General features: G+C 35.2%; 1 protein-coding gene across 1 annotated transcript; it reads left to right on the top strand.

The window, feature by feature from the left end:
- The first annotated feature begins 1,986 nt into the window (after positions 1–1,986).
- Positions 1,987–9,901, top strand: LOC135695632 (CD151 antigen). Its single transcript, XM_065214769.2, has 7 exons — positions 1,987–2,224; positions 4,839–5,030; positions 6,004–6,078; positions 6,533–6,643; positions 7,167–7,316; positions 7,963–8,046; positions 9,235–9,901. Exons 1-7 carry the CDS (start codon positions 2,150–2,152, stop codon positions 9,295–9,297), a joined length of 750 nt encoding a protein of 249 aa, XP_065070841.2. The 5' UTR covers positions 1,987–2,149; the 3' UTR covers positions 9,298–9,901.
- Positions 9,902–14,433: the final 4,532 nt, after the last annotated feature.

Raw genomic sequence — 14,433 nt, 5'->3', positions numbered from 1 at the left:
TACTTTTCTGTATTAAAAACGAGGGGTTTTTAGCCTCCCTGAGCCCCCAGCAATACACCCCTGGTTTTGACGTCTTACAATCTGAGAGTTTCACACAGCACGTTTGCGTTTTTCAAGGCCATCTTCACTGTTTCCTTAGCAATGCACATTTACGAGGATTAATAAAAACAACATTACGTTAATAAATAACCGAAATTTCAAACATTCAGAAAACAGGCTGAGCTAGTGTAAAATGCAATTTTGAAGAACATTCTATCTCAAAAACGATTATTGTTAGTGTTTTTTTGGTGAATATTCAGACTTGTTGGCAAACGAATGTTGTCTCACTCACTTTGTTGGCAAAGAATACCTGGAAACCTCCCTAGAGCGAAGAAGCTAGCAATCGCACTGCTTGAACCCTATTGATTTAAGAACAAATTAAGAACGATCTAGCCTCAGATTTTCGAGAAAATTAAGAACAGTCAGTCTAAACTACAATTTACTGGCTCTTATAACAAAAAGAGTGTATTGCTTGCCCAAAGTAAAGCAGCTTCGGAATGTCGAGGCACAGTTCGTAACGATGTGTCCTCTTTCCAAAAAAATATTGAAAAAAATATTGCTAAAAAATTCAAAATATGAATGAATTTGTTTGGTTATTAAAGGCTCTTGCACAACCATCATGCTTAGCGGCAGTTGTCTTGAGAATTTGACTGTATGTTGTATCCTTAAGGCCGGTTTCCACTAGGCGAATTCTTTCGCGCGAATCGAATTTTTGCCAATATGAGCATGCGTGGTGTAATGTTCTCAGATTTTGCAGCAAAAAAATTCGAATCGCAGAAAATAGATCGTGGCCTACTCTATCGCTACGAATATTTTTCGATTCGCGCGAAAGAATTCGCCTAGTGGAAATCGGCCTTAGGTCGGTTTTTTGAATTATAATCGCAAAGCATGCCGGTTGCGCAAGAGCCTTTAAGTCAAAATAATAAGGACTGCCTTAACTGGATAGCAACATTTTTCAAAATGTTAGATAATAAGAATCACAATGTTAAATATTGCCTAATGCAAACTCATAACAGTTGATATCGTTTTGTCCTATAATCTACTCTCACTGGTTTTTTTAGATAAACTTTTGTATATATCGCTGATAGCAATAATTTAACGCGTTAGAGTTCACAGTAAATTCTATTACACTCCAAATTTGTAATATGATTAGAGACCATCTTTGTCTCGATACCTTTTGATTAAAATAGATCAAGAAATAAAAAGACAATATACTTCTTTACGTCATTAAGAATTTATTTTAGAAGTTTTTCAATTTTGACCAGATAACCAAGAGGAACTTTAGCCAACGAAAATTTGATAAGATATGGCCAACGAAAGATTTGGAAATTGTGCGGATTACTGTTAATTTGGCTCTGTTCAAAACGTTACGAGACAAAATTATATGTGGACATGGCCGGTTGCAAAATCAACTTCTTTCATGGAAAGGTTGCGTGCAGACTCGACTTTGGGAAATTTTGAGTCTGCACGCAGGCCCTGTTCAGCAGCTTTGAGGTTAACACCTAACACTGAAACCCGGACTTGGTTCCTGTAAAACGTGGAGAAACTCTTTGGTGTCATATCATGAGATCCGATGAGATCATCAAAGCATGATCGCCATCGCCAAAGAAAACTGTGATGGAGAAAAGTAATTATTCTAAGCTTAACTCGCGAAATTCTTGAGCTACCGCATTTTATTTCAAGTTATCCTTCAAATTGTTTCCTAGGTTTCCATATTCAAATTATGGAAGCAGGAATATTATTCATATCTACCGCACCGCACGGTGTGAAAAGTGGAAAGGAAATGGTCAATGGACTACGTCACATTCAGTTGTACCCCCGTCTGACTATATTCCAGCTCGTCACGAATCCATTGCATAGTTAGAATTCTATTGTTCTATTGTTTAAGATCCCATTGTCCCATTGTATCTGGCCACGCATCATATCATTTTGATGTGTCCAAATTTCATCAAAAGTGTTGTGAGTCATTCTGACTTTGCTTCAAGACGTATTGGCTGCTAAAGGGTTCCGGAAAACTAAAGTGGTTTCAAGAGCGCTCCATAACTTTTCCAGTGCAGTTAAAAGATACGACGTTTCAATTTAGTGCAGTCAAGAAGAGCATACATACATCATGGCTAACGAAGGTTTGGGTTGCGGCATGACATGCCTCAAGTACTTGCTGTTTGCCTTCAATTTTCTTTTCTGGGTAAGCATTTCGACAACATCCTAAACCTGTTTTATCGCTAAAATAACTCGTTAACTGACTTAATAGAACTTACTTATCTGTTAATATACGCGGAGGCTGCTTATGTTTTGTGGTCAGTTTGCTCATTTGCTTTTTTCAGGTTTAGCTTCAACGAAACTGTGGAACCAGCAATGGCGACGAGCTTGCTCACTTTTTCCGCTGCAAAAATACTTTTGTGCTCGAAATAGCGAGACTTTATATTGGTTATAAACTATATTTCTGATTCGTTTTTTGCTAAGCGAGAGCTAAAACGTTTGGCATGTTGCTGCAGACTACTCCGCATAATTTTTCAAAAATCTTAACTTGAAGTCACCGTGATAGTTTCTTTTACACCCAAGCTTCTAGAAATTTACAAGTTGCCCCGATTCCAAATGTGGAAACAGCTTATTTTCGTTAAAACAAATCTTTCATAAGCAATAAATGTCGACAAGCTTTACTTTTTTCTATCGGTTTTCTGCATCAAATTCAAACCACCATTTCAAAGAAGACACGAAATTCCACTTTCGCTTTCTACAGAAATATCAATATTCCTTTCGAAAATATAATTCTTTTGTTTTAGATTCAATTTCTTGAGTAATTTCATTAACCTTTTGTAATTCATGTCAGCCACAAAACCTTCAAACTGCTTACGTTGCCCTTTTCAACCTTTGCGAAAGTGCCCCGCCCTCCTGCTCGGCTTGGTGAGCTTTGTGTTCCCTGCATCAAAGGCAAGTTCCCTTCGCCACGTATTCACACAAATTGAGCTTTGGATTATTTGCTTTGCAATGCGATTAAATTTGAATGCAAATCCGGAATTGTTTGCAGTTAAAAATTTCTCTCAGGATTTGCCGCTACGGAAACATTCGTACTTATAGTAAACGGCATTCTTGCCAAAATTTGTAAGCAATTTCTGAATGACCACGACGAACAACAAACATATCGGGTTTGATGAACAAGTCTGCAGGGGTAGTTACGTCACATTATGGTCTCCTTTATGACTTGAAAAAAGATGTACCAAGTTAAGTTAACCCCCAGCAGAACTGTCCCTATTTAAAGTTAGGGGGTAGTCACGTCACATTATGGTTTCTTTTATGTCTTGAACAAAGATGTACCAAGTTTAGTTAACCCCCCTAGCAGAACGGTCCCTGTTTAAAGCTAAGCTCTGCCTTTCATAGAACTGTATAAGAAATGAATTATTTTTTAGTTATATAAGTAAAACTAGGGGTGAAGATATGGGCAAAATGAGTTTTGAAATCATATATATATATGTGACCTTTTCTGAAGGCATTTCTTTGCGAGGATGGAAGTTGTAACAAAGTAGGCAGGCAATATCTTATGCATTCTGCAATTCATTATTATGCAATCAACCTAACGGAATCATTTTTGAAATTGCCTTTAGAATCACTTGCTGTAGTTAAATTCGGTAAATGAGGTAACATTTTATAATTGGAATATTGTTAAAAATGATTATCCTTCCTGTTTAAAAAGAATAAGCTATTCCCTTATCTGCAAAGAGATAATGATTAAATGACATTTGAAGTTATTGTTAAAATTATAAAGAATTCTTGATAGTGTTGATTCAAGGGCTTTTCTGAAAAGTCAAGGAGTCTGGCAAAAGACCTTTGGAGAAAGCTTTGCAAATGTCGCCATACCAGTTTGCTTCAGAAGCAACACAATGGAACAGCTTGTCCTGTTATTTAAGAATACAGCTCTGGAAGTTGTAGAAATATTTTCCAACAAAAACAGGCTTTCTTTCTTTGTCTCTGTTTTTGTAAGCAGTCAGGTGAAAAGCTGAATCATATGACAAACACACCAATTTTTTTGCATTCTCTATTACCTGTTATTACAAACGGGTTCTTCTGACTGTGTTTACAGAGAACTCTTATTCAAAATATTGTCTTTTATTCATTGTTCTGAATTGGTCACCTGCATGGCATTGTTTTTCGACCATAAATTTGCTAGAAATTCTTTGAATAATTAACTCCATAGAATATTGAATTTCTGTCTTGTTCTGTTAGAAAAGCAGTTTGTTATACCAAATAGAAAACAGATAGGCTTTTTGCAATTTTGATAAATGCTTGTTAGCAACATTAGACTTCCTAGGCAAATAGATTCTAATATGCTTGAAAAACCTTTGCTCTTTGGGTTACCAATTTGCTTTCAATTTTCCAGCTCTATATGTAAATTTGATAATATAACTCTAAAATAACTTGAAATCATACGAGAAAAATAAGTGAATATTAGAGTAACTTTCGCTTAAGCGTAGCCTGCTATCAAGTGAAGATAGACGTAGATTCTACAATTTTGAGTAAGTCTCCCCTCAAATAAGCGCCCACCCTCCCTCGGAAGACATTATGGTATTCCCATTCAGATTACAAAATTGTTAGAAGTACACATTGTTCATCATTACAAATAGACTGACAATAAGGCTATTTTATGTTATTGTTCTCAGACTACAAATCTAAGGTCAAAGGAAAATCTAGTTTTTGGTCACTATAAAGTAGCCAAATGACAAATTTTAATAAAAGCCTAACAGTTTTGTAGTTGCGTAATTACATCAAGACTTATCTTTTGGTGATTTATTTTGTTTGACTAGATTGCTGGTATAGGAGTTCTTGGAGTTGGTATCTGGAGCCGTGTTCAAGCAAAGGACTATGACTCTTTCCTTGGGGATGGAGGACTGACTTCAGCTGCAAATGTCATGATTGCTGCTGGTGCATTTGTCATGGTCATTGGCTTTGTTGGATGTTGTGGAGCCTGGAAAGAGAGCAAATGGCTTCTCGTTATAGTATGTATATATATATATATACTTTGTTAGATTTTTTTATTGTCCACTAGCATTAAGCTACAGTCCCAGAAAAAATGGTTGAGAATTTTCAAGGAAAGTTAATGTTTTCCCTTTCCATTAAAAAGTAACTTTCCCCCCTCCCCTGATACGATGTTGCCTGCAGATGACTAAAAAGGCAGGAAATGACTAAAGAGGCTGCAGATGACTTGGATTTTAATGGCTGCAGATGCATAAAAAGACAGTTCTTTTGAACGATAAAAGCAACTAAATTGGCTTTATATATCATTGTATGCTTACAACCATTGGCCAATAGAAGATATAAACTCAATAGCTTTTAGAGCATTCAATTGATTATAAACTTAAAGAGTTTCTTTGTTTTGACACCATTCTACTTGTAAACTATGACACTTCAAAAGCGCCTTATTGTTACTGACTTTATATTTATATTTATATATGTGCTTTATTTATGTGGGTTTAGAAATGGCTAGTCTGCTATTAAAGTTAAATACCCATATTGGATGGAGGCCCCTCTTGGTTTCTTGCCGAGTTGTGTTGAATAAGTGACACATCTGTTTTCAAACAAGAAGAAAGGTTGAGTATTTGGTAGCCAAAGAAATTTGTTTAGTCAAAGAGGAAGAATTTGCATAGCCAAAAGTATGCTATCAATCAATGTGTGGATTGCACCTAGGGTATTTTTTGATGCCATATACATATGTACATTTTCTGGGGGCCAGGCGCATGTTATTTCTAAAAATATGTTATAGGAAAGTATGAGATAGATGCATGATACTGTTGTAGATGTTACTTGTGGTAGCAGGCATTTTCTGGAAGTTTTTAATTTTGGTTCTCCCCATACCTTGCCCTTAGATCTGGTGTGCTGCTAAATCCCAAAGAGTCCATCACTGGATTCAAATTTTTTCTTCAGACGTTCGTTTATCAGCATTCCTCTTAGCCTCACACCTCTGTTTTTCAGTACTTCATATTGCTGCTCTTCATCTTTATTTTGGAAATCGCTGCTGGTATTTTTGCCTATGTCAAGAAAGACAAGGTCAGTTTCTTAAAAAGTTCAAAATTTGGATCACAATTAGAACATTATAAATATGTGGATCTTCCTTCTCTTTCATTTTCAAATATCTGATAAAATAAGTTAAGTCTTTGCCAATAGATAGTGACATTATAAGAGCCCTTTTGCTTTCTAGACTTACTAATTATTTTTCTCCTGATTAGATAACCATTTTTATGAAATAGATTAAATATGTAATGTATAATGTAAATATATATATAATACAGATTGGTAATGGACAGATTGTATGAATTTTGATTACAGAAAAAATTGTTGACAACAACAAATTATATATTGCTAAATTTGGGAATGTTATTGGTTGTGATGATGAGATTAAGCAGAATCTACTGAGAAAACATGTGAAATTTTCTAATCATATCCTTAATTTTCACTTGTTATTGTTGAAAAATGTAAACTGATATTTGTGTTTGACATATAGGTCATAAAAACTGTCTCAGATAATGTTAAGAAGTCCATAAAGACAAACTATGGTGCGTCTGATCAAGCATCAAAAACTTTCACAAAGTCAATTGACTTTATGCAGAAAGAGGTGAGAAAGACACTTTTCTAAATAAACTGGTGTAATCACTTTGGGTGACAAAGAAATCCTTCACACATTTCATTAAGTCATTTGGCTCAGTCCAATAATCTTATTGACGATGTTGTAACTTGGAATTTTATCTATACCAGGAACAGTAATAGAATTTGGGAAGCGAAAATTATTTTTTTCTTGTAGGCCTTTGTATTGTGACTTTGTTATAAAAATATGAGATATCTTTATGGTGACATATAGATTATTTTCATATACCCCTACTCTTGTCTTAGCCCTCTTAAATAAGCTCCCATTTACTTTTTTCTCAATATTAATAAGCCCCAGGAGGCTATGGTATTTATGGTATTAAGGGCATGTATCTAACATCAGGGAATTTACCATACTCCAAAACCAATATCTTGGTGTGCTTATTAACCCCACCTACCCATTCAGTGTTGCTAAATCTGCTATCAAGCATAGCTTTTTTTACTTCGAGTTCATTTATTAGAAGACATTTTATATACTGTATGCAAATTTCTAGCTTAAATGCTGTGGCGTAAATGGTCCAAGTGACTGGAACAGCACAGTTTGGTACCAAAAATACAGAGGCAGTTTAGAAACACCAAAGTCATGCTGCAAGGATCAAAAAGCTGCCAGCTGTGGAACATCTAGCAGTGACAACTTTTCAAAGGTTTGTATTGATAGTCAGTGACTGTTTGTTATATATACGCAAATGCCCTGAAGAGTTTTTACCAGCAGCACTGTACCTGTTTTTCACTTTTAAATAAGTATTGTGCCATATGAATTAAAGAAAATTTTTTTGAAGGAGATGGCTCACAGTTAAAAGTAGGCGTCTATATGTTTTTCTAAAGTTTGTGCAGTCTTGTGTGGGTGAAAGTAGGTGGTGAAGGTTTGATGAGTAAGCAGCAGACTGCTAAAGAAATCTCTGGCTAAGCCCCATGTGTGCTTCATTGAAATAAGACACAAAAATACACCATGATCAATAACATATTCAGCAGTGGATGAAAATAGCTAAAATAAACAAGGCAATTACAAAGAGACTAAACGCTTCAATAATGAACACTTCAGTATTTTCGACTAGACATCTTTGTGTGCTTAGACAATTGTGTTAAGCAAAATTGAAATATAGCCCAAGCCCTGCTCAAAGTAGCCCCCATCTAAAAACTGCCTCAGTTGATGAGCCCCCCCGGAGAAGGATTCATTCCAGGTTTTCAGTAATAATTTTTTTAGTACAAATCGTCATCAGTCCAGGGGTGTGTTGTTATAAATATACAGCATACAGATTTAATTGTGTTGATTTAAACATTCTTCATTAGGGCTGCGTCAAGGCAATGGAAGACTATGTAAGCAGCCATATTGCCATTATCGGTGGTATTGGTGTTGGCATCGCCTTTGTCCAGGTAAGAAAAATGCATTTGTTTATTAAAAACAGTTGATGTTTAAAAAAGGATGCGGATGACAGGCACACAGCTACTGATAAAAAAAGCAACGATGGACACCTGGGGGAGGTAAGGGGGCGGTCACCATCTTATTAAATGCCCCCCCCAATAATTGACCAAGTATATGCCCCTGAAATCAAGATCTTAATTTAAACTTTTACTGATGGGCTGAAACTGGCACACCATTTTTAACGTGACGCCCTCCTCGTCTCATACAGAGAAGGAATCAGTACAGCCAAATGAATGCACAAGAAATATTTCAAGTGTGACAATAAAAAACTTCAGCACTTTTGATTTTTCGCCCACTAGAAAGTTTTATAGAAGCTCAGAATCCTGGGTGAACAATCATTGCTTCACTTGAATGTACTAGTACGTGTAAGATGTGAACAGACTTTTTAGCACAAACTTAAGCCTTTTTGTGCGACCCCTGCAGAGTATAAAACGTTGATAGACAGATTGAACGGTAGATAGAACAACGACCAGGCTGGGTCACTAATCTAGAATATATCGTTGTTATAATATATGACACTATCTGTTATCTCAAAATTTGTACCACCAAAACGTTTTTTGCAATGAAACTTTTCTCTATTTTGTTTTTCTGGCTAGTAGCGACTAGACCTAATCTTGCGAAGGTCACCTGGCACTGTATTTGTAAAGTCAGGTCAAAATGACCTCAACTACATGGCTGCACCACCTTTAGGCTGCACCACTTTTAGGCTGCGTGTGTTGCTTTGCTGTCTATTGATTTCAAGTCGTTGGTAAAACATGTCATGCCTCTTACGTCAACAAGCGAACCAAGAATGCAGTCCATTGTCGTTTAGACTAAAGCTATATAATGTTGCTTTCATTAAACCAAAATTTCATCCTTTTGAGCATAATAATTTTTAACATCTCTATCTTCAAAAAGACATGAGTAAAACAGTTCAACAGTTATCAACTGGTACAGATTGTGGTTTTTTTCAAAAAAGAATTTCTAACAGTGTAAACAAATGCAATTTTGTCGCTCTATTTTACATCATTTCTTTCCACTCTCTAACTACGAAGAAAAGTATTTGTAAAGGCACCAGTTATAGACTGTTTGAAACTGACAAGAAACTTGTTTTTATGGTTATAAAACTTTGTGGTTGATAAAATACTCTTTTTTTGTAGCTCCTTGGTATGGTATGCGCCATGTGTCTCTGCCGTGCCACTTCTTATGACAACATAAAATAAGAAAACAACGATTTGTGTTATTTATACATTGCTATGGGTTGTTAAATGCTTGTATTAAGATGCAAAATTAACTTTTACTTGTCAACACATTCTTTTTCCTACTTTCTCTTCCAACTATTATGAAGCGAAAAAGGCGTGGCATGTTACTTGCTGGCTTAATTTTCAACTAGTTCTACCCCTCAAGCAAATTTATTCACACCCCGAAGTTTTAAGTGAAAGATAGCATAGGGTTGCATAATTTCGGAGATAGTCTCTACTAAGTCATCTTGATATCTGTATATAAGCTTCCTTTATTAGTTTTTATCTAAAAAAAATTTTCAAAAATATCTTACAATAAAACCTTTGTTTTGTTTAATATTCAACCTAAAACGTTTTTGCTATCATGATTTAAAATTACGGTTCTCGCGTACAAAACTTAAAAGGTTTACAACAATGTCAAATCCCAGTGTTTCTCAGCAATTTCCAAGTGTCTCAGCAATTTCCAGTGTCTCTAGGTCTACGATTTTCGCTTCATGTTTTCTTTTAGTAGCTAATTGTGTATAACTTTCTTTTTTGTTGTGACATCATTTGAAGCTGGTATAACGATTGTATTTTTTCACCCAAATGTGGAGTTTTTTTCAGTTTCTGCCTACAATTTCGTATCACACACAGGGACGGACCTTCCATGGGTTGCGGGGGATACGAACCCAAAAAAGGTTTTTGGAAATCAGTAGAAAATCGAATGACGCGGAAATTAATTAAATAAACGTTTCCGCCATATTCTACAGTACCATGCCCCTATGTTTAAAACCTTTTTAATTGGAGAACTCATTAAATTTTGTTATAAAAGGCAGTGTTCCTTGAACCATCTGTTGTCAAAAGCAGGCCCCTTTTCAAGGTTTGACCGAACAGTAATTGGATTGCAGTAAAACTCACAGTTTACAGAAAAATTCCACACTCAAATTCCAACGCCTTCGTGTTTTTTGCATCCTGCCTTCCATCACACCAAAGCCTTTAGAACTGACACCGTCAAAGGTAACCCCCGTCTAAACAGTTGTTGTCGATGGCAACGAATGTTTAGCGATGAGAATGACCAGTTAACTGTTTGCGAAGAACTATAGGCCACAAGTAACTGTGCCAATAAAGCCCAAACTCTGTTTACACACAATATGTTCAATATTCCGCGTGATTATGAGAAATGTGACAGGTTAGGTGAGGTGTGTTATACAGGAAGGCTGTGATGCTTGAAAATATTTCACTAAACTCGATGGTTAGATTTCTTCAATAACAATGTTTACGCTAATATCTGATTAAAAACTACAGTCATATCAGAAACAAGATAAAACTTTATACTTATGCATTATTTAATACCGCCTTCAAATTTTAAACATACTTGGACGTTAATTTAGATTTCAAAACGCGAAGTAACTTTTCCCAATTAAGCTCGCATAAGTTACAAATACTGTAGACACTGAAAGATGTGGGAAAACCCATAGAAATGGAAAAACCCAGCCCCTTAAGAAGGAGGCGATGGGCGTTCTGCGAAACAAATTTTCGTAACTATGTTTAAGATGAGTTTAAATTTACAATGATCTGTCCTCTGTATGCTAGAAAAGCAGATTGTTTGATTTGATAAGGAAAGATACCCCATTTTATCGTTATAAATACACCACGCCATTAAGCAATAATGAATAGCCCTAGAGAAGTACATATACCATTAGTTAACTGTTTGAAAATTGATTGTTATCTATGTATTACTATGATATTTGTTTACTAGATCACTCTTATGAACAGCTTTTTGGCGGTATAGAACTTGAAAATTGATTTGAAAAAGCAAACATTTTATAAGATATTGGCTAAAAGCTTTGACACTCCATGATACTTTGACGCTTTGATACGTCTGACACTCTGAGAGCATAAAACGTCAGAGTAAGGGCCCGAAAGAACACGATGAAAAATATATACCTAGTTGTGGATCATAATAGACCAACAAGAAGTTTTATGCTCTGAGGAGTGTCAGACGAAAATGCTTTTATGTTGTAAAATGTTGTGAAATGTATATGTTGTAAAATGTTTGCTTCTTTCAAAGCTATTTTCAAGATCACTATTAGCTGGGTTTGTAATATATGTTATTGATGTTTTGTTTCGTTCTTTCATGAAAATGTACGTAGACGCGTAAATGTTAGGTTTGTTAGATAAAGGGTCATTTCGACCTGTATATTTTCAATGAGATCATCAAGAAACTCTTCGAGATCATCAAGACAATCGCATTAAATCCTGGTTCACACCGGATTCTCAAGTGATATTAAGTGATATTAAGTTGATATTAAGTTGATATTAAGTTGATATTAAGTGTGTTTGCTTGTGTGAGTTTGAGACTTCACCATTAAACTCAAGTCACGTCACAACATAGGCCCTAGACGCACTGATTTCTGACATAAAACTCATTATCTTTGTCAAAGTGGAAAATTGAGAATACTTTTTCAATTTGACAAAGATAGTCCGATTTCCGCTTGGAAATTCGAGCGCGCTGCAGTTCGAGTGGTTGTTTCCAGTTAGGCTAATGTAATGTGGTAAAGATTTGACTTTTTTTGTGTGGCACCAAGAAAATGCGTTGATTGTTAACCATTTCCATTTTCCACGTCTATTTCTAGTTCATTGGAAAACGAATAGAAATTTAAGATGATTATTAAACCTGAATTTAGGCTTGAATTCTTAACCAGAAGCTAAACTTTATACACATTAAGAATTAGTATTTACAGTATATCTGACAGTATATTACAATAAAACAAATGACGACGAAGTTTAAAATTAAGCTTGCAATGTGTGATTTGACATCCAAAGGATGTTGACAAGCAATAAGTACACTCTTTCTTTAAGAACTTATAGATTGAAGTTCTGTTTGAAAATTTATAAATCGAAAATTTGTTGATGGATTGTTCTGATATTAGTAGGGTCAAGCACTGCAATTGCTATTTAGCATGTGAAGGCCTAGGAGGTTTTCAAGCCTCTTTTGCAAACAAAGTGAGTGAGACTTTGTGAGACATCCTTCATTCGCCGACAAGTTTTAAATTTTCACTGAACCTCTAAAGCACCTCTAGATGGTAGAAAACCTCTCGTTTTTTGCGATGAACTTTTTAAAGGTAATGTGTCCATATAAAAGGACTGCGTATACCCAACATGTCAAGTAACATCAAAATAGCAGCTTGCGATTGGTCAGTATTCTTGCGATGCAAAACTGCTCACATGAAAAGCTAACTTCGCAGCAGGATAGATCAACAGAACGACCGTAATGGCAGGGGCGATGACATGAAAAATCACATGTTTCTAAAAACCCCCGCAGAGTCGCTTGCTTAAGCTGGACACATTACCTTTTTAAGGGGGCTTCATAGCAATGTTCTAGGTCACATCTCAGCATCACGGAATCTCAGCACCAGTGTCTTCTTAGTTACTGAGAAAATGCAAAATTTATGTCTCTATTGATTTATCAAAAAAATATTTCGGTGTTTACTTTTTCAAATTCAATCCATGCAATGCAAAAATTGTTGAAGTTCAATCCGTGCAATTCATAAAGACGATTAGAGAGACTCACGAAACTTGTAAATATTGCAAAATCAATCCTATAGAACCTGCGTGCAGAAAAACGTGTTTTATTAAAAAATAATTTACTGTTTAATCTTTCTTTCGAATAATAACCCAAAGGATCTTGAATCCATTCTTAACCATGAGTTAAAAAATGTCTCAACATGGCTTTCTGCCAAAAGGTTATCACTTAACGTTGATAAATCTAATTTCCTTACTATCTCAAATAAGAAAACAATTGATTCTATCCTAGACATCACAATTGATAATATTTCCATTAAAGAAAAAGACCATATAAAATATCTTGGTGTTCTCATTGATAACAGATTAAGTTGGAAACAACATACACAAAATGTCAACACAAAAATCTCGAAAAGCATCGGAATACTGGCAAAGATGAGACACTTTAGTTCATTAGATGTACTAAAACAATTGTACCATTCTTCCATTTCTCCTCATCTCAGCTATGGTATCATTAATTGGGGGTAGTGCTTCAAAATCTGCTACAAACAATTTAAGAAAAAGTCTTAAAAAAGCAATTAGAATTATGAACTTTGCAGGCTATAGAGCTGAGTCGAAAGCCTTGTTTTCTAAACTAGGTTTACTAAAATTTGAAGATACTTATAAATTTGAAACTGCAAAATTCATGTACGATGTTAACAACAATAACATCACCTCGACGTTATGTGACCTGTTTCAAAAAACCAATGTACGGCACAGCTATAACACTCGCCAAGCCACTCAGAATCAGTTCTCCCGGCCTCTGGTAACAACTGAATGTCGTAAAAAATTTATTACATTCAATGGCATCAAAATATGGAATAAAATACTCTTAGAAATTCGTTCTATGTCAAGTAAAAATAAATTTAGTAAAGTTCTTTATAAGTGGCTATTGCAATTATTGAATATCACGAATCTTCAGTCAAGCACTCAATTATATCTTGAATATTAAGCTTAACCCCCTCTAATGCAAACCATGTTTGAAACTAACTGCAGTGTTCCCTCCCCCATCCTTTCTGCCGTGTAAGTTTCTAGTTGTTTTTTTCTTTCTCTTTCTTTCTATTTTTACCCCTTTTTTTTATTTGTTCTGTTACTGTTTCTTATACTAAAAAATTAAAATCACGTAAAAAATATAAATCTTAATATTTTTCATGTACAAGTATATTTCATTTATAAACCAAGTTACTTTGTATTTGCAATCAACCCAGTAAGGGCACTGGGCACGAAAACTTTTCGGGTTTACCTCATTTTCTTCGGCAACATTTAATTAACTATCTTAGCATTGTTATCGAATTTGTTGTATATTTATTATAATCTTAGAAGTTGTATACTTTATAAACTTGTACGTTTGTTGCTGAATGAAAAGTTTTGAGCTTTGAGTTTTTGAGTTTTGTTTAGTACAACCTACCCTGGGTACCAGACTCACTATATATGAAAAAAAATAGAGTGAATATGAAATAAAAATATATTTTATTTCATATATAGTGAGTCTGGTACCCAGGGTAAGTACAACCACACTCTCTCGTACAGCTCCTCCGGTCGCGAGAAAAAGACCCTTAGGCAGGCGTAATTCGG

This window comes from Rhopilema esculentum, chromosome 2 (genome assembly GCF_057945365.1).
Source record: "Rhopilema esculentum isolate cy_ngs chromosome 2, ASM5794536v1, whole genome shotgun sequence".
In the NCBI taxonomy this organism is placed as follows: Eukaryota; Metazoa; Cnidaria; class Scyphozoa; order Rhizostomeae; family Rhizostomatidae; genus Rhopilema; species Rhopilema esculentum.
This window is presented reverse-complemented; position numbering and strand designations above follow the sequence as displayed.